At 33.3% G+C, this 23,177-nt stretch overlaps 3 protein-coding genes and 1 non-coding gene across 4 annotated transcripts; 3 read left to right on the forward strand and 1 right to left on the reverse strand.

Moving 5' to 3' along the window:
- Positions 1-148: 148 nt before the first annotated feature.
- On the forward strand, positions 149-222 carry TRNAV-AAC (transfer RNA valine (anticodon AAC)). The gene has a single exon. It is a non-coding gene; the product is annotated as a tRNA-Val (tRNA).
- Positions 223-3,198: 2,976 nt separating this feature from the next.
- LOC130821447 (glyceraldehyde-3-phosphate dehydrogenase, cytosolic-like) lies at positions 3,199-7,408 on the forward strand. Its single transcript, XM_057687234.1, has 12 exons — positions 3,199-3,491; positions 3,583-3,615; positions 3,710-3,810; positions 3,966-4,081; positions 4,396-4,495; positions 5,271-5,417; positions 5,541-5,601; positions 6,211-6,308; positions 6,418-6,560; positions 6,658-6,741; positions 6,838-6,927; positions 7,117-7,408. The coding sequence occupies exons 1-12, from the start codon at positions 3,488-3,490 to the stop codon at positions 7,163-7,165; spliced, it is 1,026 nt and encodes a 341-aa protein (XP_057543217.1). The 5' UTR covers positions 3,199-3,487; the 3' UTR covers positions 7,166-7,408.
- A 102-nt stretch (positions 7,409-7,510) lies between these two features.
- On the forward strand, positions 7,511-15,233 carry LOC130821446 (uncharacterized). The gene is made up of 2 exons (XM_057687232.1): positions 7,511-12,455; positions 13,689-15,233. Exons 1-2 carry the CDS (start codon positions 11,742-11,744, stop codon positions 14,886-14,888), a joined length of 1,914 nt encoding a protein of 637 aa, XP_057543215.1. The 5' UTR covers positions 7,511-11,741; the 3' UTR covers positions 14,889-15,233.
- Positions 15,234-16,083: 850 nt separating this feature from the next.
- On the reverse strand, positions 16,084-21,960 carry LOC130821448 (3-oxoacyl-[acyl-carrier-protein] reductase 4). The gene is made up of 11 exons (XM_057687235.1): positions 21,571-21,960; positions 19,817-19,959; positions 19,444-19,497; positions 18,792-18,872; positions 18,654-18,699; positions 18,314-18,408; positions 18,201-18,233; positions 17,961-18,095; positions 17,769-17,862; positions 16,650-16,732; positions 16,084-16,494 (listed from the first exon to the last, which is right to left on the reverse strand). Exons 1-11 carry the CDS (start codon positions 21,737-21,739, stop codon positions 16,462-16,464), a joined length of 966 nt encoding a protein of 321 aa, XP_057543218.1. The 5' UTR covers positions 21,740-21,960; the 3' UTR covers positions 16,084-16,461.
- Positions 21,961-23,177: the final 1,217 nt, after the last annotated feature.

Here is a 23,177-nt window from a genome sequence, read left to right on the forward strand (position 1 = left end):
TTTATTTCATTCTATTTATACTTTCGAAAGGATTTTCATTTTCCACCAACTAGAAGTATTTGCCGGTGACATTTTCAAACATTTCACATCGAAACGCCTACTTTAAAAACATCAATTAATATAAAACTTGTGGTTTCACAGCCAACTTGGTGTCGTGGTGTAGTTGGTTATCACGTCAGTTTAACACACTGAAGGTCTCCGGTTCGAGTCCGGGCGACGCCATTTTTTATTTGATTTTTTTCCCAATTTTTAATTACTTTATTTATTATTTATTTAGACTGATTTTGGACTGAATTATAAATTACATTTCCTGACCTTTGGTGACTGTATATATGATGGCATAACCCACACTATATTTTAGGAGTATAATTTAATAAGTTAATGAAAATGATAGCTATTATTTTCCTTTTAAGTTGGTGGAAAATATTAATTAATATATAATTAATATTTAAGTCAAAAGTGAACTGTATAATTGGAAAAAGACATGATTAAAAATTGAGCACAAGTTAAGAATGAAATGAAAATTGTAAGTTAATAAATGAAGAATGATAGTAATATATAAGAATAAATGATAAGAAACATATATATATATATATATATATATATATATATATATATATATATATATATATATATATATATATATATATATATATATATATATATAGGTGTGGATGAAATATTGAATATCATTGAAATTAATTTTTATGGTTTTATAATAAAAGTGTAATTTTGTTACGTTAATTCTTTTATTTTATTTATGAATTTATTTTATATTCTTGGAATTAAGACATTATTATTTACATTATTATTATATGTTTAAAATTAGAAGTGGTTGTCATGTTCCCAAATGTCAATTACGGACTTGTGATATTATACTATTATTATTAATAATTAGTACTCTATAATATTCTTTGTTTTCTCAATCACTTCTTTTTTCGATTCAACGGAAATTTAAAAGTCAAATAATTTTATCTATGTACTTTTTAATATTAAAAAATTTTAACATTTATAAAGTACATAATTAAATGAAACTATTAAATCTCATATGAATATGTTTTTCTACAATTTAATTAAATTTTATAGTCAAAGTGTAACACTAAAATTAAAATATTGTATTTTAGAAATGAGAATAACAAAAAAAAATTGATGTAGTCAACAGGCATACATGTGATAATTTACAAGATGCTCCTATCATGCCTTAACTTTGAGTATTATTTGACTTAAAAGTAATAATTTGTTAACTACGCAATAATGCATTTGCATGCATAATTTATATCAAAGACTAATGTTTTGAGAATAAAAGCATCGATACTCAATATTATATATATATATATATATATATATATATATATATATATATATATATATATATATGTATATATTAGTTTAACAATTGAATTTATCATATATACCCAATTGCATTGTTAAGCGCTTTTCTTATTTACTTTGATACAAAAATTAAAAAATTAAATATATTAGATTAAAATATATTTAAAAATAAAATATAAAATATAAAAATAAAGTGACGAAGTCATATTCAGAAATGAAAATAAAGAAAATTAATAAATATGTCAGTTATATATATTTGTTCTTATTACTTTTTGAAGCTTGTAATTAACCTTTTAAAACTTTGTAACAAATATGACTCTTTACCAAATTAAATTGTAAGTGAAACCTTTAGTTAGGTCATGTTTGGATTTAATGTAAATATCTAAAGGAAAAAATAAAGTCAAATTAATGAAATAAAAGCAAATAGAAATACATTTAAAGTAGTTGAGATAGTTGTGAAGAAGGTAAAATGAGCATGAAATAAAAATAATGATGTAAAAAGAAGATGATTTCTTCTATTATGGAGATAATACATTTCCTCACCCTCCCCAAGGGTAAATATTTATCCCATAAAATTAAAAGCTCCCTACATTTTTCATTAATTTGCAACCATTCTCCTATCTCTACAACAATTAAATTTTACTAATTTCTCATTTAAAAACTTTATTTTTTTACTTTGATTTTTTTTTATCCTTTAAATATTTGCATTTAATTCAAGTATACCCTTTGAGTAATTAGACTACAACCCTTTCCCTCCTTCGATTTTTGCCCCATATACTACTCTAGTTAGTATTTAGTACTCCTTCCGTTCCTTTTTTATCTTCCACATTACTATAACGGGTAGTTTCAAAAGTTCTTCCACTTTAGAATACTTTCTATTTTTAGAAAGTTTTTATCTCACTTTTACCCCTTAAAATCCCCCTTTTCTTTTAATGTACCCATTTTCTTTTATTTATAATTATTTTCTCTCTCATACTTCCAATACAATCATTACTTTACACTACTATTTAATTAAAATAATACCCACTACAACCTCATACTTCCAATACAATCATTACTTTCCACTATTATATAATTAAAATAATACCCACTACCACCAAAGATTCTCTTTTTCTTAATCTTTGTGAAATACCCAAATAGGAAGAACAAATAGTAACGGAGGGAGTAAGTAGTAACTCTGAATTTGCTCCATCACTGTATTTCAACAGGACTTCATTTATCATATTCTTTTGACCAAAATTATGAAAACTTTTTGGTCAATTCTAACAGATTAAATAAAATAAAGTTAATCTAATTTATTTTCCTTTTCCAACAAAGAATATGGTTATTTCTACAATATACGACTATAATACATATTTTTTATTTTTTTGTATAAATCACCTAGAATAATTTAATCGTTTACAAATTTTCATATAATAATTCTGATTTTTGATAAAATATGAATAATCTTAACTATTAAGGTTGTTTGCTAAGACTGCACCAAGGTAATCTCTTATCTATGCAATAAGTCATTTTGCTTAAAAAATAAAAAGGTAAATTCAAAATTAAATTATAAAAAATTTTTAAAATATGAAAGACAAATCAAGTAAGTTATTTTTTTGATTTTAACTTTTAATTTTTAATAATTTTGATTTTTTTTTATTATATTTTTTCTTTTTAAGCAATCAATCTGCAAAATCCGATCATCATTTGGGCAATATTATTTTTGGGTAAGTGATCCTAAATTTGAAAATTATCCATAATTAATAAAATTTAATTTTTGTAGGAAAATCAACAAAATATTAAATTAATCTAAATAATTTATTCTTATTTTCTAAGACGTTTGTGTTACCTCAAAGAGAAAATGATTAATTTCTAAAAATACATACGGAATAATTTTCTAGAAGTACTTCTAAAAGTTCTAGAATAACCAAATGAATTTCTTTCTTTTGTTCCAAGAAAGACATATCCAACTTGCCAATCAAGACTTGTTGCCTCTTGGAATTGACAAAAAAGCAGTTTTCAAAATAATAAACCATTCGAAAACCCCCAACAATTCCTTATTAATACACCCATTATAACTTTTCTTCCTTCATAGTCTTCTTCAAATCAATAATCATTCTCTAAAAGTTTCCTTTCTACATCTCTCTATCTCTTATTTTTGTCCCTTAATATTATGGGTAATTTTCACTTTATCATTTCATTTAATATTTATTTATTTTGATTGAATTTTGATGATGAAATGTAATTTTGGTCTTAAATTTTGAACAGCTTCTGACAAGAAAATTAAGATTGGAATCAATGGTAAGATATAAGAATGATTGATAAATTTTTATGGGTTTTAATTGTTTTTATTTTTATTTTTAATTTATGGGTGAATATTGAATGATTTATATAGGCTTTGGAAGAATTGGTAGATTGGTAGCAAGGATTGCTCTTCAAAGGAATGATGTTGAGCTTGTTGCTATTAATGATCCTTTTATTTCTACTGATTATATGGTAATTTTTTCATTGATTTATGCTAAAAAGTCCTAATTTTTTATTTTATTATTCAAGAATTTATGATAGGAAAAAATTAGTCTTGATCTATACTAAAAAATGTTGTCTTTTTTTCTTAGGTTAAAAACTTAACATAAATTAAATTTTTGTGTCAGACTTACATGTTCAAGTATGATACTGTCCATGGACAATGGAAGCACCATGAAGTTAAGGTCCAGGATTCAAAGACTCTTCTTTTTGGTGACAAATCTGTTGCTGTCTTTGCCTCAAGGTACTTCATTTGTTTGACTTGATTTTTTGGGTGTTTGGTAGCTTGCAGTGGATGTTTGATCACTTCGTAATATCAACTTTTTATTTTTCGTTAAATAAGTTGTTTAATTGTTATGAAGATTTTCGGTAAAAATTAATTGTTGGGTGTTTTGTTATTTAATAGAAAAAAAAAAGGTTTTAATAGAAAAAATTTTATTTTCTTAGGCCACTAAAATTTTAGAAAGGGTCTAATGTCATTTACAAAAAATAAATGCCAAACACATTAAATTTTGTAAAATTGATGAGTATTTTGTGGGTATGGTGATTTGATTATAGGAATCCAGAGGAGATCCCATGGGGTGAGACTGGAGCTGAATTTGTTGTTGAATCTACTGGTGTTTTCACTGACAAAGACAAAGCTGCTGCTCACTTGAAGGTATCTCACCAAATATATTGCACATGTAGTACTTCATCTTATAATTAATTTTAATTCTTACACTAATAAGAGAGGATTGCTTAAGAAAAATCTAAATAGTTGACATTTATATTTGTCTATTCTCAATAGAGTCAAAGATTTATAGTTCTCATAGGAGACTATAGGTAAAAATAATTCATTAATCAATTGCCCTACAACATATTTGTTATTATAGTATGAGATTATGAATAAGTTGTGTATAGAGGTGTTCAAAGGGTCGGGTCGGGTCGGGTCAAAATTTAAATGGGTTAGGTCGGTGTGGTTCATGTAAAATTTAAAAGGGCCGGGGCGGGTCAAAGTCCGTTTAAATCTGATCCACTTTGATCCTTTTTAAATTCATATTATTGTTTTTTATTCTACTTTATGGCCTGTTGGGTCGCCCCACCTATGTATAATATCACATTAAAAAAGTGGTAAATTTTTCCGCAACCAATTCTATAATTATCCGACTCGGCCTGGCCCAATCCTTTACATCAAGGCCCGTAATAGCCTGACCCGATATTGTCTTGACCCGCTAATGACCCGTTAAAATGTGACTTGACCCTTGACCTGTTGGGTCGACCCGCTCGTTAAACACCTCTAGTTGTGTATATCTTACCTTACCTCCCAATTCGCAAATCCTACATCGTTAGAATCTACTTGGCATTTGGCATTTGGCATGTTGTGTTACTGGTTTATAGCTTGTACCAATTTTGAGCTTTCAATGTGTGATCTCATACAATGATATGTTTTGAAGGGTGGAGCTAAGAAAGTGGTAATTTCAGCTCCTAGCAAAGATGCACCAATGTTTGTTGTTGGTGTTAATGAGAAGGAATACAAACCCGAAATCGACATTGTTTCTAATGCTAGCTGCACTACTAATTGCCTTGCTCCCTTGGCCAAGGTTAGTGAACTAACAGTCATTTATATCCTTCTTAAATTCCCTATGAAACAGTTATTTGGTCTTGTTCTTGTATTTATTCGCGTTCTAATATCGTGATTTATTTGGCTTTCTAAAATTTTGCAGGTTATCAATGATAGATTTGGCATCGTTGAGGGACTTATGACTACTGTCCACTCCATCACCGGTAAATTTATCAACTAAAACTTAACTACAATGATTCATATTTTTGGCAAACAAGAGTCAATCATAATTGATCCCTTTGTTTTCGTATAAGGATTAGTTTATGTTTATCCGACCTCTCTAAATCGTGCCTAGGCAAGAGATACTTATCATTGGATTACTGACCTGTTATTGCATATAGAGGCGACAAGTTGGAAGGGGCAAAAAGTTTTCATATTAAAATCACAAAGAAGATTTTAGACGAGGGGCTCGAAGTTACCTTAATTTTAGGGTATTTTGATCAATTTTGTTATCTTGACAACAAAACCAACGATTAGTTTGACTTCTAACATAGAGTTAAAATATTTTATGCCCCAAATATACCACGTAAATTACACTGTCGACGATTTTTGAGGGTGGACTGTGGCTGACCTTCGCCCTAATGTAGCTTCGCCCATGAATTATCACATGATTCACTAATTTACTTGTGAATCACGAATCAATGAAATTCAATTATGGTCGGTTTCAGGGTTATTTTGAGTGAATCACGAATTCAAAAAGTGAATTAAAATGGCGAAATATGTTACATCGGTTGTTTTGATAAATTTGGCCTTTGTTTTATTGGATTATGTAGCTACACAAAAAACTGTTGATGGACCATCTAGCAAAGACTGGAGAGGAGGAAGAGCTGCCTCATTCAACATCATTCCTAGCAGCACTGGGGCTGCTAAGGTTAGTGCAATTCAATCCTTATATGATTTGAGTTTGTTCTTAACTGTTAGCAAAATAAATTTGTGAATTAACATGGAAATTCGTTATAATCCATGGATTGTTTCTTCAGGCCGTAGGAAAGGTGCTTCCATCTTTGAACGGCAAGCTAACCGGAATGTCATTCCGTGTTCCAACTGTTGATGTTTCGGTTGTTGATCTAACTGTTAGGCTCGAGAAGGAAGCTTCATATGAGGAAATTAAAGATGCTATCAAGTAACAAAACGAAACTTATTGTATTAGTATTATTTTTGGTCGAACATTGTACTCTTTTGTGTTGTGGTTGCGACTAAACTTTGCTTAAAATTATCAGGGAGGAATCCGAGGGCAATCTCAAAGGCATTTTGGGCTACACAGAAGACGATGTTGTATCTACAGATTTTCTTGGTGACAGCAGGTATTGTTTCATAAAATATGATACCAAACACTAGCCATTCGAGTTAATCTTATCTCGTGCAAAATTGTTATAAATTATGCGTATTCTATTCTATAGGTCAAGCATCTTTGATGCAAAAGCTGGTATTGCTTTGAATAAGAACTTCGTGAAGTTGGTTTCTTGGTATGACAATGAATGGGGATACAGGTAACATCTTAAGTCTCTCATTAGTACAATCGATTGAAACGTTTTAGTTGTAGATTAGTATTGGATAAATTCAAATTAAGTAGTCTTTTCTATTGACGATCTTTGACGTCATTTCTTGTTGGGATGAAACTTTCGTTTTGTTTTTATGTAATTTGAAGCTTACACAAAAATATGCTTGTGATTTTGCAGTTCTAGGGTGATCGACTTGATCGTGTACATGGCTTCAGTCCAAGCTTGATCGTGCTATAAGAACTTCGCCTCTTTGAAGACAAAATGAGTTTGCAATCTGTAGTTTTCCGGTTGATACTGTTTAAAAGCTTAGATTTTGTATGAAGTGCTAAATAAATTTGAGGGGTATACCTGTTTTTTACCCTTGAAGATGTTTTGATGGATTCTTATTTCACATATCTTACATATGTTTTGATGGAAGTTGTTTATGGACGAGTTTTGTTATATGCTAATTCAGTATTAATTTTGTTCATCCTTTTATTTAGATTCTACTTGCTCATAATATTTGTTGTTGGATCCTGCATTATATTGCAGCAGACAGGAAGAATGATGAACATTGCAAAGCCTTAAATAGATCCCAATAATCTCTGTGTTTATATTTTAGCTCTGTTTTTCCCATTGAATCCCGATTTCACATGGATTGTAGAGTGGGAATTATACTTTTAGTAACCCAAAAGTCTGAAATTCCGTTTATTTGAGTATTGCTTTGAGGATTCATCTGCGGATCTTTCTTGAGCCGAGTGACTCTTTGGCCGTGAGTTGCTGCCTTCCTTTGCTTCCCAGACCCTGATAATAGTTCCTATGAGCGGAAAACACCGAGTATAATGATGATTTGAGCTAAAATTTATACACATGTACCTTTGGAATTATAGAATTCTTCTTATGCTCAATGTTATGATTGCACAATTCCCAACATATTTACTTTCCAAAGTAGTGAAATTGGAAACCTAACAAGATACTCTGAGGTTCAATAGTAGTTGATAAGATTCATGTGGTAGTTGAAGAGAAGATGAGGTTCTAAGTTCTTTAATGAGGAAGGTTGTGAGGCAAGTAGTGTAAGGCCATGCCCTTGTTATTCGTTGAATTGTCAGTTTTAAGATGCCTAGAATCTTTAGATGGGCTGAATCACGATTCACGCCATTATGAGCACTTCACTTGCTTGAAGCTTGTGATTCCATGGTAGATATATAAAGGAAAGGCAAGGCAAGGCAGTTTGATAAGATGAATTGAGTTTGTGTATGAAATGATGGAGAGGAATTTGTTTACCTTAGGACTATGGATACTGTTTGATTTCTATTCATTACTTGTTAGTGGAGGTGTTTAATGGGTTAGGGCACGGTAAAACCCGTGATCCGGCTCATGTTGAAAGGATCAGCTTGTTAATTTTCTTAAAAGGGTGGAGCTTTTAAAGGGTCAAATGGACCTTTGGCCCAGCCCGGCCTGATCCACTATAAAAATAATGTGACCCGATCTGACCTGTTAAGAAATTGCCCCGCCTTGTTCCGCCCCATTGAACACCTCTGTTTGTTAGGTTCCAAAGAAAGCATTGTCTATTAATGGATAATAGCTTCAACTTCAAGGACAGTGATGATCTCAAGCTAACAATTTGTGCAAGCACTTTGCCTGTTTATCCCCTGTTAGATTTCCTTATGTATTAGTAACTTTTTTAAGATCTGTGCAAGCAGATCGCGAGCTCCTTATGCTATTAACTCCAATTTTAAATTTGATTATCCGTGACGACCACTGAAACTGATCTATCAGTTATGTAGCCGACCCTTATCTTATGGCATAGACGCTTTCGTAGTGTTATTGTTGATGACACAAAAGTGTTTCATGTTTTTCCTTTCTTCATTCTTATTATAGCTATTTTGAGTCTTATTTTTTTGATGTGAATTTGTTTATTTGACACAGTTTGAAGGTTGATATCAATTTTGCATGATTTGGATTCCCAGGAGGTTGCTATGGGTTCCAGTACCTGCTGAAATGAAAAAAGGTATTCCTGAATGTAACAGGAGAGGAACATATGATTTCTAACTTATTCCTCCTCGGTCCCATTCATTTTGCATCATTTAGATGAAAAAGTGCAAAATGAGAGGGACAATGGAATATTAAGTGATTTATAAATTATGAGCACTTTTTATATATGTTAAGTTGCAAATGATATTTGTTACCCAATCGGGAATAACTTTTTTATTATTACTAACAAGGGTAAGGTGTGTGCGATCTACCTCTCAAAGCCTACTTAAGTGGGAACCACTTAGTGCCTCTGTGGTATTGGACAATTGGGTATTCAAATTTTGTTGACTAAATCTCATGTATAGAAAAATCCATTCATAAATTCTTATAGGAGACGGTCTCACCATGAGACGTGCTTCATATTTGAGTTAAATAGTCCAATAAGAGCAACTTTTAGCATAATAGACTTTTTATATAGACTCATCTCACGGTAAGACGGTCTCATATCACCTAAAATCCATTGCCTAGCTATTGCTGTGAACTGTGTTTGCCACTCATGATTTTTGTTCTGACAATTAAAAATTACAAAAGTGGATTTACCAAACAGGTCTTTATAAGCTACTAGGCTTAATTAATCCATATTTTTTTTAATGATGGGGAGTTGCCTTTCTAGCTTTGCTAAGATCTCTTTCAATTTTTTTAAAAACATGTAGGCCCTAAATCTTAAGATGAGTTATAGGAAATAATATGGTCTGGACATCCATTTTTAGGCACTAAATTTCCCGAGTATGGCCTTAAAAGTTTGGCTCTAGTTGGTGGCTCAAGTGTCAGACTACTGATTTTCCAGTTCACTCATGTTACTTTTCATGAATCATAATCTTGATGTAAAGATTTTTGAGCTTATCATTACCAAAATATAGTTTGAGACATCGTAAAATTATTCACATTGTCCACAAAAGTCGTTATGCCTTCAATTCTAATAGGATACAACTTAGAGCACCCATTATTGTTACGTTGTTCAAATGGGTGTTTGGCTTTTAGTTGAGACTTGAGACTTGAGACGAGATTTTTAAATTAAAAAGTCTCACTCCTTATTTGTTATGTTAGACTTATTTGTTATATTAGACTCTTAGTTAAGATTTCAGAAATAGCATTTTAACCTTATGTACTTGCTCTATAGGACACTTTCGACTTTTTTTATGGTGGACGTTGGTTAAATTTAAGACCCTCTCAATTATTCTTCCCAGTGAACAAAGAAGGACTTGAAACACATTCTTTTTTCAAATTTCCCATTTCCTCCCCCAAAGCCTTCCTACCAAACAACCCCTTGAAGTTCTTTTTTCTTTTTTTTTTTTCTTTGTTGATCTATACTTAATTTGCACAGGATACCTGCCTGTTTTCTCATATTGATCTGGGATTGGAATAAATTTAGTCACATGTGGCATGAGGCTTGTTTGGTGAGGTTGAAAACAAAAGAAAAATAAAGGATGGGCAAAATCAATTTTGTAGATCCAAGGAGAACTTAACCAACAATGATAGGACACCCATATAGAGACAAAGGGATTGATGAAAAATGCTTGGTTCCATGATGTTTCATTTTCTCTCTTCTGCTGGTTCTGCCATGTGCTTTGGGACCCATCTAAGCAAAATCAAGATGTAGCCTTTAATCTAATTAAAATACTTACTAAATTAAATCAAAAAGTTGTTTAATTATTGCCTTTTTTATTAATATGATGGCTACCCCAATTAGATTCTCTGTGTTACAGACAAAAACATAAAGTTCCCTCTTGTTTATAATAGTTCTATTAAATAGAAGTATTACAATAATTGAGTAAGTCTTGCCTCATTTGTTGAATTCTAGCGAATTAGACTATTTTGCTTTCCTTTCTTTTAAATACATTGAACTGTTCTCCTCCTACTTCATGTATTTAGTTGATCTCCCCGGTGTGGAAGGTACGTCACTCGAAGTTAGAGGTGTTCATTCGAGTCATTAGGTTGATTTCAGGTCGATTTGAAATCGGGTTTTGCTTCCATATTGATTTTCAAAAGTGTAAATCATCTTTGAAATCGGGTCAAATCGGATTCGATTATAAGGTCACATAAATTTTGGGTCATTGGGTATGTTTTGAACACCTCTACTCGAAATATATTAGCCAAGTTTGATACTTAAACCAAATACACTCAAAAAAATGTTATCTCTAATAATATAATGTAGTAAATTTAAAAGAATAGAGCACAGACGAGTATAGGTTTGCATGTCCAAGTAACATGATTAGTAGAGGTGAGCATTTACATTATTCAGATGTGGTATGGTAATCATGGAGTAATAAATACTACCTCAATAGTCAATCTCATCAATTTTATCCCATAGCCAGTCATGGTAAAGTAGTATTTTATAGAAAATGCAAAAATTGCGTAGATAAAATAAAAAAATAAATTAATTATAATTGAGTCAAAATTAAAAGTAAGACAAATTTAATGAAACAGACTGAGTTAAATTTCGTAGAATAGAAGTAGTTTCATTTGTTATGATGGTTTTCACTTTTCTTTCTCGTGATATAACATGATATGTACCACTAGGACCCACATAATTTCATTCTTTGTCTACCTTTCAGTCAACTGTCACATTCAGTGCAAGAATTTAGACCCTCTATGTACTTCTACTATTGAGAGGCATATAAAAGAATCTTAAACTTTCCATTTTGTTATCTTTTTCTCTTTTTGCCTTAAGACTTATATCAACTAAAGTGTTGTGTACTAAATATAAAGGACTGAGAAGTATACTGCCTCTATTTGTCTTCACAAATTGCATCCCATATCCCATTCTAGTTGTGTCTAGTGTTCACAAAATGCCCAACTCATACTTCCCACTTAGTTGGGAGAGCACAGGAGACCAATGGTGGTATGCATCTCCCATAGATTGGGCAGCAGCAAATGGTCTTTCTGACTTAGTCAAACAACTCCTCTGCATTGACCCAAACCTCCTCATCAAACTAACCTCCCTTCGTCGCACTCGTCGCCTTGAGCTTGTTTGGGAAGACCCAGACAACCTTAAGGCGACAGATGCGAGGCCCTACAACGATATCACTCGTTGCAGGGCCCGTGTAGCTCGAGCACTGCTCATGGACTGTGAGCCCAAACATGGTGATGGGCTGCAGTCCAACTCTCTGATGAGAGCAGGCTATGGTGGGTGGCTCCTTTACACTGCTGCTTCAGCAGGGGATTTGGGTTTTGTTAAGGAATTGCTTGAGAGAGATCCTAATCTTGTGTTTGGAGAAGGTGAATATGGTGTTACTGATATTCTTTACGCGGCGGCTCGGAGTAAGGATTCAGAGGTTTTTAAGGTTGTGTTTGAGTCTGCTATGAATGTGAATGAAGGTGGTTGTCATGAAGTAGAGAGTTTTGTTGATGAGATGGTGTGTAGGGCTGTTCATGCTGCTGCTAGAGCAGGGAATTTGGAGCTTCTTAAGGAGCTTTTGGTGGTTTGTTCTGATGTTTTGGGTTATAGAGATAGTCAAGGTTCTACCATTTTGCATTCTGCTTCTAGTAGAGGCCAGCTTCAGGTTACAACTCTTTCTCAATCTAGTCTTTCTGTTTTTCGAACATAGAGTCATCATCATCGAAGGGTCTGGGGAGTTTTTCAAACATAGAAGTTTATAGTTTTTTGTTTGAGATTATTGTCAAGGATCAATTCAATCAAAAGCTTAAGCTGATGGTTAAAGCCTTAGATTTTGTTATATACTCTAATATTGCCCCTTACACGAGAGCCCTTTGGGTTTGAAGTGTGGATGTAACACAGATCTTCCTCATACCTGGTGCGAAATAACTTGAATTTGAGGGATGATTGGGATTTGAACCTGTGATCTCTTGTTTCGTTGGCTCTGATACCAGTTAAGGAACTAACTCAACCAAAAGCTTATGTTGATCGTTGAAGCCCCATAATATGTTGTATACACTAACAATCATCAACAACATTTCATTACTCCAACGTCGTTAAATCACTTCTAATTATGGGGTTTGGAGGGTCGGATATACACAACCTTACCCTTGTAAGTGATAACTAAGAGGTTGTTTCCGATTTACCCTTATTAGCAAACATTGTCTATAATTTCAGATAAATAAATGAGAAATTCACATGATTTGATGGCCCATTTTGATAGAGTAGTACATTTTAATGAGCTTATAATGGACCACATTTAAATGGTTAATAATTAAAATCATGTGCATGTTCTATTTTTTGTGAAATTACACATGTTTATTGTTTGCTATCAAGGGTTATAGGGAAACAACCACTCTATTGTCGTTAAGAAGCTAAAAAGGGTAAGGTCGTGTACATTCATAAGCCCTAATTCAATGGTGCTACAAATAGTATTTAAGCAATGAAATGTTGTCTTCTAGTCTAGCTTGATTAAATCTATAGACTCTTATGAATAAAAAGTGGAATATATTTTGAGACGAAAGAAGTAGAAGTATATGTTATTTACTTTAGATCTGATTCAAATCTCATGGTTATTTCATTGGATTACATTAGACTGCATTAAAGGGCTTATTAATTCATGTACACGTCTTATTTACAGAAGTTTCTCATAAATATTGCTACAAAAAATCAATTGAAAAATAGCTATTTGTTATTATCCCTAATAAGGATAAGGTTGCGGTACATCCAGCCGCGGCATCCAAGTGCCCTCTGGCGCTCGTATGTGAGGAAACTAAGTTCCACAATTTTATAATTGATAATATATTTTTTGATAATTTTGGTTAAGGAATTCTCTAAACTTAATCATTTGGGGATGCAGGTAGTGAAGTATCTAATTGCTACAATTGATACTATCATTGACTGCACTGATAACCAAGGCAACACAGCATTACATGTTGCTGCATACAGAGGACACTCATCTGTAGTACAGATTTTAGCCCAAGCATCACCATCATTAACCACATCGAGAAACTCTGACGGGAACACGTTTTTGCACATGGCGGTGGCAGGGTTCCGATCCCCTGGTTTCCATCGAATCGACAAGCAAATCGAGCTTATCAAACGACTAACAACTGTTGCAATTGTCAACTTAGAAAACATCATCAATAACCGAAACAATGAGGGTAGAACTGCCCTGCATATAGCTGTTACCGAAAACGTTCAATGCAATGTTGTGGAGTACCTAATGAGTGTACCTTTGATAAATCTAAGTATCCGGGATGATTATGGATTAACCCCTCTAGATCTCCTCAGGCGATGCCCTAAAACAGTAACGTCCAATCTTTTTATCGAGCAGCATAGAGTACAAGGTATTGGAACAAGTCCTGGGACTTCATTCAGATTACCTGATGCTGAATTGTGCCCGTTTTCAGCAGAAGATAACGAGTCCGATATAAATTGTGAACTTTCGAGTAGTAGATTCAGCTCTTGCTCGAGTGAAGTAACAAGCCATTTTGCTTTGGAGAATAGTAAGAAATCTTCAAAACGGTTAAGATTTCTCCTTCGGTTTTTGAAGAAAAGTGACGGAAAATTTGCTGGTGCAAGAAGGAATGAGGAGCACAATGATGTCGATACATTGAGATTGTGCAGAAGTCTAGACAACGAATTAACACCACTCAGGCAAAAATACTCGAGGGCACTTAAGCCAAGCCATTCTGCTCGAGAGAAATTCACTAAAAGCCTAATGCAAGGAGTAATGCAAGCAACACCGCCCAAATCGTGTTTTTCGTTAAGTCGATATTCTACTTCAAGCCCGTTTTCTAGATCATTGGCATCTTCGCCTTCTTCGTTAGATAAACGAATGGGAGATTACGAAGGTAAAAGTGTTGGAAAATCCTCGTTCTTCAGTGGGCCTTTACATGGTGAAAGATCAGTATTGGGTGATAGACATAAAAGGGTAAGCTCTTTCAATAAGAGTTTGATGAATCAATACTTCTGTTTTGGGGCTCAAGGTTTAGCCATAGAAGATTCAGATAAATGCACAAGATCTAACAGTAGTTGCAGAAGGCTTGTGTTCTAAATTCTAATATGGTAAGTACTAGTACAGTGTGGGTCAGATACTCACTTCTCAATATTCATAGGTGTGGTCTAGGCTCGTTCGAGCCTATGTTCACCATGACAGTTAGCATTGATCTAGTGTTTTTTACCTCTATAGGTCTAGGTAAAGTAATAGTACCATGAAATTCTACAATTTCTTCTTATTCATATATAAAATGGGTTGATAATTTGGCCAATTATCAATTCATCATCCTAATTCCTATGTATATGTGTTGATAATTTCCGATTGTCCTTTATTTTATTAAGACCAAATACTTATAGTTCTTTGTTTTAGATTATTATAACAGTATTAAAATGACTTATCAAATTATGTGTGTGCGGTCCTTATTTTTATGAAATTGCAGATGATGCTTGCTATTAAATTTAATTGAAAATAACCATTTTATTATAGGCCTTTCAAACAGATCAGGTTGGGTCGAATTCGGGTTTGGTTCATATATAAACAGGTCAGAAAACCCTTGACTCAAATCCAACCCATTTAGTTAATTGGGTTGAAAATCACAACCTTGACCCGACCTGCAACAGATTAGGTTGACCTGATTTCGACCCACGTAACCCATTTATAATTTTTTGGTTTCGTTTTAAGGTTTTTAACGTTGATTAAATCTAAATCTTTAGGCTTTAATTTTAACTTTATGTTTTTTTGTTGTTTATTTTGTATTTACTATGAAAAATAAGAAAATATTAAATGAACTAAGTTTAGCTTATACTTATTGATTTAACTCAAAATTAACGCATTTAATTAAATGGGTTATACAGGTTTTTTTCAGGTTTAAAATTTTGACTAGAATCTAACCCATTCAATAAACAGATTAGGTCTGATCGACCCATTTAATTAATAGGGTCAAAAGTCTAAACCCAAACCCACTTATTTCAGGTTGGGTTAACTTTTATCAACCCTACTTTATTATCACTAATTAGGGTAAGGTTGGTCATTTGGTTTGCCCGACTTCTTCAACGTTTAACTAAGCCAATATCCGAATCAGTTTTACTATAAACCATCTATGAAAGTAGGTTGGTATTTATACGAGAAGACATTTTTAAAACTAGAGTCATAAGGATCACGTACAAATATAGCATGAAACAAAAACTTCAACCACTAAACTAATCTATGGTTCTCAATCTTATAAGATGATATTGGTTTGCAAATCAATATCTAATTATGTAATGATAATGAAAGGAGCTATAACATGAATAAGAGCGATATTCTCAACATTGAATCGAAGTTTGACAAGACGACTATCAAAATTTATATCGAAGGCCAGAGCAAGTTCAGATTTGATCAAGCCTAACACAACAATCGAGCTCGAGCACACTAGATGATGAAGACATGATGTATGACCTTCAATATACTTCTCTTTCATTAGCAAAATATTGTACCATTACAGAATTATGCAACTAATTTCAAACTTTATGAATAAATAAACATATAATGCACTTAAAGCACAGTAGAACCGAACACGCCCAGCCGTTGAGCTCATGCTTGCTCATATCGTCCCCATTTTGATGCATTTTTTTTAGCGATAATGAGTACTTCACATAACCATTCCCCCATCGATAGTCAACACCTGAATGGAACCGATATTTAATCAACAACGGAATTCAATATGCAAAAACGGAAATGATATATGGTTATCGAAGTTTTGCAGTTCTGGCTACTTGAAACAGGAAAAACTTTTCAGAAACTCGTTAGAAACAAACGGGAAGCAGAGAATTCACAGACCTGTCCAGTTATATAACCGGCTGCTGGATTGAGGGCTAAAAACTCCACTAGTCCAGCAACTTCTTCGGGTTTACCATACCTCCCTGAAACATTAACAACGGTGTTGTGACAAACATATTCGACTTCTTCACAAACAATAGTGTAATGAATCCATACAAGACTTCTAAGTAGTCAAAATATTTACGGATAAATACAAAAGACGGCTTGTAAGAAATGTGTCGGGCCACTGGTGAGACTAAGAATGCCAATTTTGTTTTCCAAATATAAAGATCGGCTGAGAGGCAAGTCGATTTTGAGATCATGTAACAACTATTGGAACGCCATTTAGAAGTTTAACTAGAAAGAAAATACAATATTTGAGATTAATGTCAAATAAAAAAGCAAGCTCACCTTGAGACGCTAGCTTTCCCGTAACGGAAGATACAAAAATATAATACACACTCAGAGTCCTTTTTAAACATTCATTGCAAGAACTAGAAGAGAGCTCAACATAGCAATCGGCATTAGATTAGATGATCAAATTTGTTTACAAAATTGAATAGATTATACTGCCACGTGTTAAAAGTTTTGCCAACTCCCTCTCTCAAAACTGCATGCTGAAGGCAGTTCCAATACATAGAATATCACTTCCAACACAAACGTAGATAACAGATATAGGAACACTAAGTGCAGAAGACAAACAATACAAGCATGGTAAGGCCCGTCTCGTTTATTTTTGGCCCCAAAGTGAAAGATAAAAACGACCCCTAAAAAACTTAAGGCGTAATAAATAGTTAATACTCCATTGTTTTTTATTGTTGATATTTGAATTACTCTATCAAAAAAAATTAATAATTCATATTACTTAGCAATATATGTAAAATATTTTTAATTTTAATTCAGGTTAACATCAACCTTTTACATGAAAATAAAATTTTTTGGACCCTAAAAAATTTGGGGCCCTGGGTGGTAGCCCACTTTGCCCTTGCTAATCAACGGCCATATGGTAAAGATAACCCGAAGAGAACCCCTTGGCAAAGGTTCTTTCCCGGCAATAGCTAGGTAAAATAGATATAACTCCCACACAGCATATCAGCATCATGCAGATCTACAAGAAACTAAAATGACTTCGAAAAATACCTAAGGGGATGGCATCCAAGAGTTTTTTCTCAATATCTTCCCCAAGCTTTGCAGTCATGTCAGATGCAATGAACCCTGGAGCTATAGCATTAACCTGCATCACAAGAGTACAACTCAAAATTATGATTCCATTACCGCCAACAACTGCCAAAGAAAGCACCAGTTAACAGTTTAAAGGACACAAAAATATACATTCATTCCCCTACTTGCATATTCCTTAGCAACTGACTTAGTGAAACCAATTACTCCGGCTTTAGCAGCACTATAATTAGCCTGTCCAGCATTTCCACTCAGACCTACGACAGAGGTTATGTTAATTATCCTTCCCTGAAAATTATGCAGAAAAATTTGAATTAGAGTGCAGGCAGAATGCAGAATCCTATGGCTATCTATATAATATATAAAGGGAAATATGCAAGTATGCAGAGATACCTTCTTCTTCCTCATCATAATTTTTGCAGCAGCCTGCAAAGACAACCCCGTATAAATGAGATTGAAAAGATTTAGCGTAAATATTAGGTGGGTCATGAGGTGTCCAGGCATACCTGTGTACAGAGGAACACGCCAGTAAGATTCAGGTCAATGACGTCCTGCCATTGAGCTCTCTTCATTCTCATCAGCAAACCATCCCTTGTAATTCCTGAAAACAAAACATTGAAGATCAGCTGAGACGCGCAAAATTAATTGTCCGCTATCAAATCAACCAGTGTAATATAATTCGTCAGTTAATTCGATTTGTAAATTTACGATTTGCTCAAAATGACCCTAAAATAGCCCAAAACCCGACTATAATTTGCTTTTTTGATTCGCAATACGCAAGAAAATTAGTGAATAGTGAATCATGTGACATTGAAATCAACTAAAGAGGCACTATAACATCAATACCTGCATTGTTCACTAATATGTCAACAGTTCCCCAGGCATCAGTTGCCTGTAAGTATAACATATATTAAATACGCATACCCTATAGAAAAAGGAAAAGGAGAGGGAAACATAGTAAACAACAATTGCAAATGCACTCACAGCCTTCATCATGGACTCTACATCTGCTTCTTGTGATACATCGCCTCCAAAAGTAAGAGCTTGCCCACCATAAGCCTCGATCTAAGAACAATTTAAGAATCACTTTCAAATTGTAACAAAACCTCATTAAGGCACAATAGTATCAATATATCTGCCACCAGTACATAGAACCATTATGCAGTTAACAGGAAAACAATCCAGCAAACATGTAAACATAAAACTAATGTGTCAAGTAAAAAGAAACTAAGTGGAACCTCAAGACTCAAGAGGAACATAGCAATACAAGAGTTGGAAGTGCCACATTTTGATATGTCAGATAGGTTGGTCAGCCAGTCTCGAATTGGTTGGGTTTGAACTAGCATATCATAGATTTATATTTCATTACAATCGCTATAAAATAGTTATAAATATCATGTAAATTTCTTTTATAAAATTTAAAAATAAATTTCTTATTATATTGATCCAAAACGATGTGCTGTAGAGTGAAAGATATATACTCATCCCGGTTTCGGAATCTCAAACAGGATTTATTTCAAAAAAATATTATTTATGGTATTAGTGGACTATGCATGGGGATAAAGTCCATATTGAAGATGAAGTACAATTATGACATTTACTATTTTACTGAAAGCAAACAATGTACTAACATTACCTCCTTTGCAACATCTTCAGCTTCCTTTGAAGACCTTGCATAATTAATCAGGACCTGTAATAGCACAAAGACAACTATGATCACCACTGGAAGCAAAAAGGAGGTCTAGAAGACACACGCCTAATAATTAGGGGAAAAGGTATCATTTTAAGCAATTTCTTTCAGAGATTAGGATAATAAATAAGATGTTTGAGCAAGAAAGGAAATGTTGTATATGATGATTTATCAACCAAAAGTACGCAAAATAAAGCACGGCAAGTAGACATCTTTCATCAACTAAGCTTGCGTAAACACACACGTGACAATTTGTGGCCTAGTCTAAAACTTGACAAATTATAGTAGCTTACTATAAGAGACAGTAATAGGTGTATACCTTGCAGCCAGCTTTTCCCAAGGCTAATGCAGTCGCTTTTCCGATACCTCTAGATGCTCCGGTGACAATAGCAACAGGAGCTTCCACATTTTGTGCGACTTCAGTGCTTGTTTGGTTTAATGTAGCAACTTGAGCTCTCACCCCTATTGTCATGCAATCCATAACGTTTAATAATGAATTTTATTCTTACACCACAACTACATATTTTCAAAACAAATAATCAAACGTGAAGTTAGCCACTTTCAAAAGAAAGATTACACTATTCAACTAAGGGGTGTTTTTCTTCTTTCAGTGCGTCTTGCCCTAGACATGGATCCCAAAGGTTTACTAAAACCTTCACAACATATGCATGACAATCAAATATAGAATGTTAGACCGTTTAGCCTTTTGCAAATTGTTTTTTAGCCTTAGCATGACGATCAAATACAGAATGTTAAGTTCCCATGAAATCTATTGGATATCCTCTTTTCACTTTTCCAACTCCTTTTGAAAGAAACACTTGTCCTACATCTTGAGATGAATGCCACATCCATGTAATGCTTGCCATATCCGATTATCTCTTCACTTCAAAATTTCATTACCACTTAAGATTACTTCACAAATCACCATGGTTGGTAATGAAAATGCAAGGAATGACAAATAGCACATATTGAGATGAATTTGTGTCACCAATCTTATCATAAACAACAATATCTAACTTTCTTACAACAAGATTCAAACTTACTACCACCCTCCCAAAATTATGGTCAATCAAAGGGGTAGTTCATGTAATTGCCCAACATGCCATTTGATAATCCTATGGAAAATTTGAAGCTTCATATAAATGGAGTGTTGTTAATGGTGACTCAAACTAGCAGCCACCATTGAAGAAGATGAATATGGGTCAAAAAGGTAGTCCGCAGGGCGCGGAGGGGCTGCTGTCCAGGTCCGTGGGGCGCGGAGTGCGTTTTGTCTTCATTTTGCAGCTCACGTAGTTGTACACGGCTCGCGAAATGGCGGTTTCTTTTCACGGGAGGTGTCTTTCGGGACGGATACTTTGTGTTTATTATGTAATAACTTCCTTTTATTGGGCATTAGTATATAAACTCCCATTTTAGGGTTAATACATGATGATTCACAAATTGAGAGAGATCACAAGAGAGCCATTATAATTTGTGAGTGTGATTGTAATTTATCTTGGAAATTATTTGACCTCGGTGCCGGTGGACGTAGCTAGAACCACATTAAATCTCTTGTGTCATTTTCTTATTATTTGCATTGAATTTCTTATCATTTTATTATTGTTCATCGACCTAGCTTCCACTGTCGCACAACATGGAGCTTCTATACCATTAGAATAACATAACAAATTTCAGGAAAATAACACTAAAAGTGATTCACATTACATCATTTAATGCTAATAACTAAACGTCCCCAAAATCTCTACCTTCTTATGATCCTATCCTCCTATTCCTCTCTTAATTTGCATCATTCTTAATCCTAAAATCACCATTACAGAATAAAGCTTAAAAGCAATCTCTCTAAGGTACATTTTCAAGGTGGCAATACAAGATATGAGAAGAAAAAAACACAACCCACAAGCCCAAATATAGCAAAAATCAAGAATGTCATAAATCAAAAAAAAAAAAATAAACCCTCTTACATTACAAGCATGAGACTTTTCTTAGTAAAAAAAAAAATTAAAACCCCAATTCTTAAACAACACCAAAAACCCACAAATTTTAAGGATATAAAAGTCAAAAAGAATGAAAAACCTGAGGAAGATGAAGAGGTGAGTGATCTACATTGAGAATCCACATTAAATTTGAATTGCACAGATCCCAATTTACGAGAAATGGGATTACTACATTGTCTAAGAAGACAAATTCTTTGTTCTCCTGTAGTACTCAGTGACTTCAAAACAGCTCCAGAAATGGCGGCCATTTGACGAAATTCTACAACAAAGGCTCCTGAGTCCTGATTTCCTGTTGTTGGATAAGTTATGAACCTCGGCAGCTCCGCAGATGTAATGAAGTTGGGTTGGTGGAATATTGATGTGTACGATGTGAATTTTTTTTTCCCTCTTTTTGTTGATCGGTTATTAGGTCTAGGTAAAGTAGTTGACTAGTTTTACCTTCACACTTGGGCTAGATGATAAAATAGCCCCATTTGTAATCGGTTGAAAATTAAGAAAAATGGGTATAAATGATCAAAAGCTATATGCCTATATTTTTATGAAAAATGAAAAAGTATGTGAATGAAAAAGACGTTTTCTTGAGTTGAGGAACTCTTTGGTCGCAAATTACATGTCATACCATGTAATCTAACAAATGGTACTTGTGGTACGCCTATAAGTTGTGAGTCATGGCCCACTCTGATGGTTAGTGAGCAGTGTCTTGCCCGATACGCGTTCATGTCGGCTCACACTCGAATGAAAACGATTAATAATCTATCTCATAGACTGCAAAGTAGCCATACAAAAACACTTATTTGCTCAAATATAGTACTAAAAGTATAAAAGAACTAAAAAAAAGTCGACAAATCACTTGATAACTCAGATATAAGTGTGTTCTAATCAAAGCACAAGACAACAATTTCATTATATAGAGTGAATCGAGCAATTACAAAGAATAGAGGAAAGTTTTTTTTTTTAAAAAAAAAAAAAAAAAAAAAAAAAAAAAAAAAAAAAAAAAGAGGAATTCATTGAAGAACTAACAAAGAGTTTGCCACAATCCCTTTGGTAATATTGAAAATATGAGTGTAAGGTAGATTCCACTTATACTTTTTATTATCCATAACATACTTCTAGTAGTTAAACAAAGTACATATTAAAAAAATAGAAAAAATTACCCTGAATAATACAACTTTTCATTGATTTCCCAACGATAATACGAACTTTCAATTAACCACAAATAATACGAAATTTAAGATGTTTTTTCCGCTGGTATACCTGACTGGTTTGTAACCAGTAGAAAAGGTCATTTATGACCGTTGCACATCAAATTTCATCTCCTACCTCTATTTCATTCTTTTTTTCAGATTTTTTTACCTCATTTCCTCACTTTATTCTTCCATTTTAATTACTTCTTCCTGCTTCTTCTCATTTTTTTTTTCCATTTTCATTTTCAAAGGTAAACTAATTTAATGTTGAACATGTATTCTCCTTCGTCATCATCTCAATCTAGAACATCAATTGCAAAAGGAATTCCTTTATGTAAACATGGAGTTCATGCTAAATTACAAGTAGTCAAAAAAGGAACAAGGGTTGGTGAGAGGTTTATGGATGTGCATTTTGGCCGGTAAGTATATATTTTTCAATAGCTTTATTTTGTTTTATGGTAATTTTTAATTTCTTTATCAATTAGGGTTTCATGATTTGATT

This window comes from Amaranthus tricolor, chromosome 8, assembly GCF_026212465.1.
Source record: "Amaranthus tricolor cultivar Red isolate AtriRed21 chromosome 8, ASM2621246v1, whole genome shotgun sequence".
Classification (NCBI taxonomy): Eukaryota; Viridiplantae; Streptophyta; class Magnoliopsida; order Caryophyllales; family Amaranthaceae; genus Amaranthus; species Amaranthus tricolor.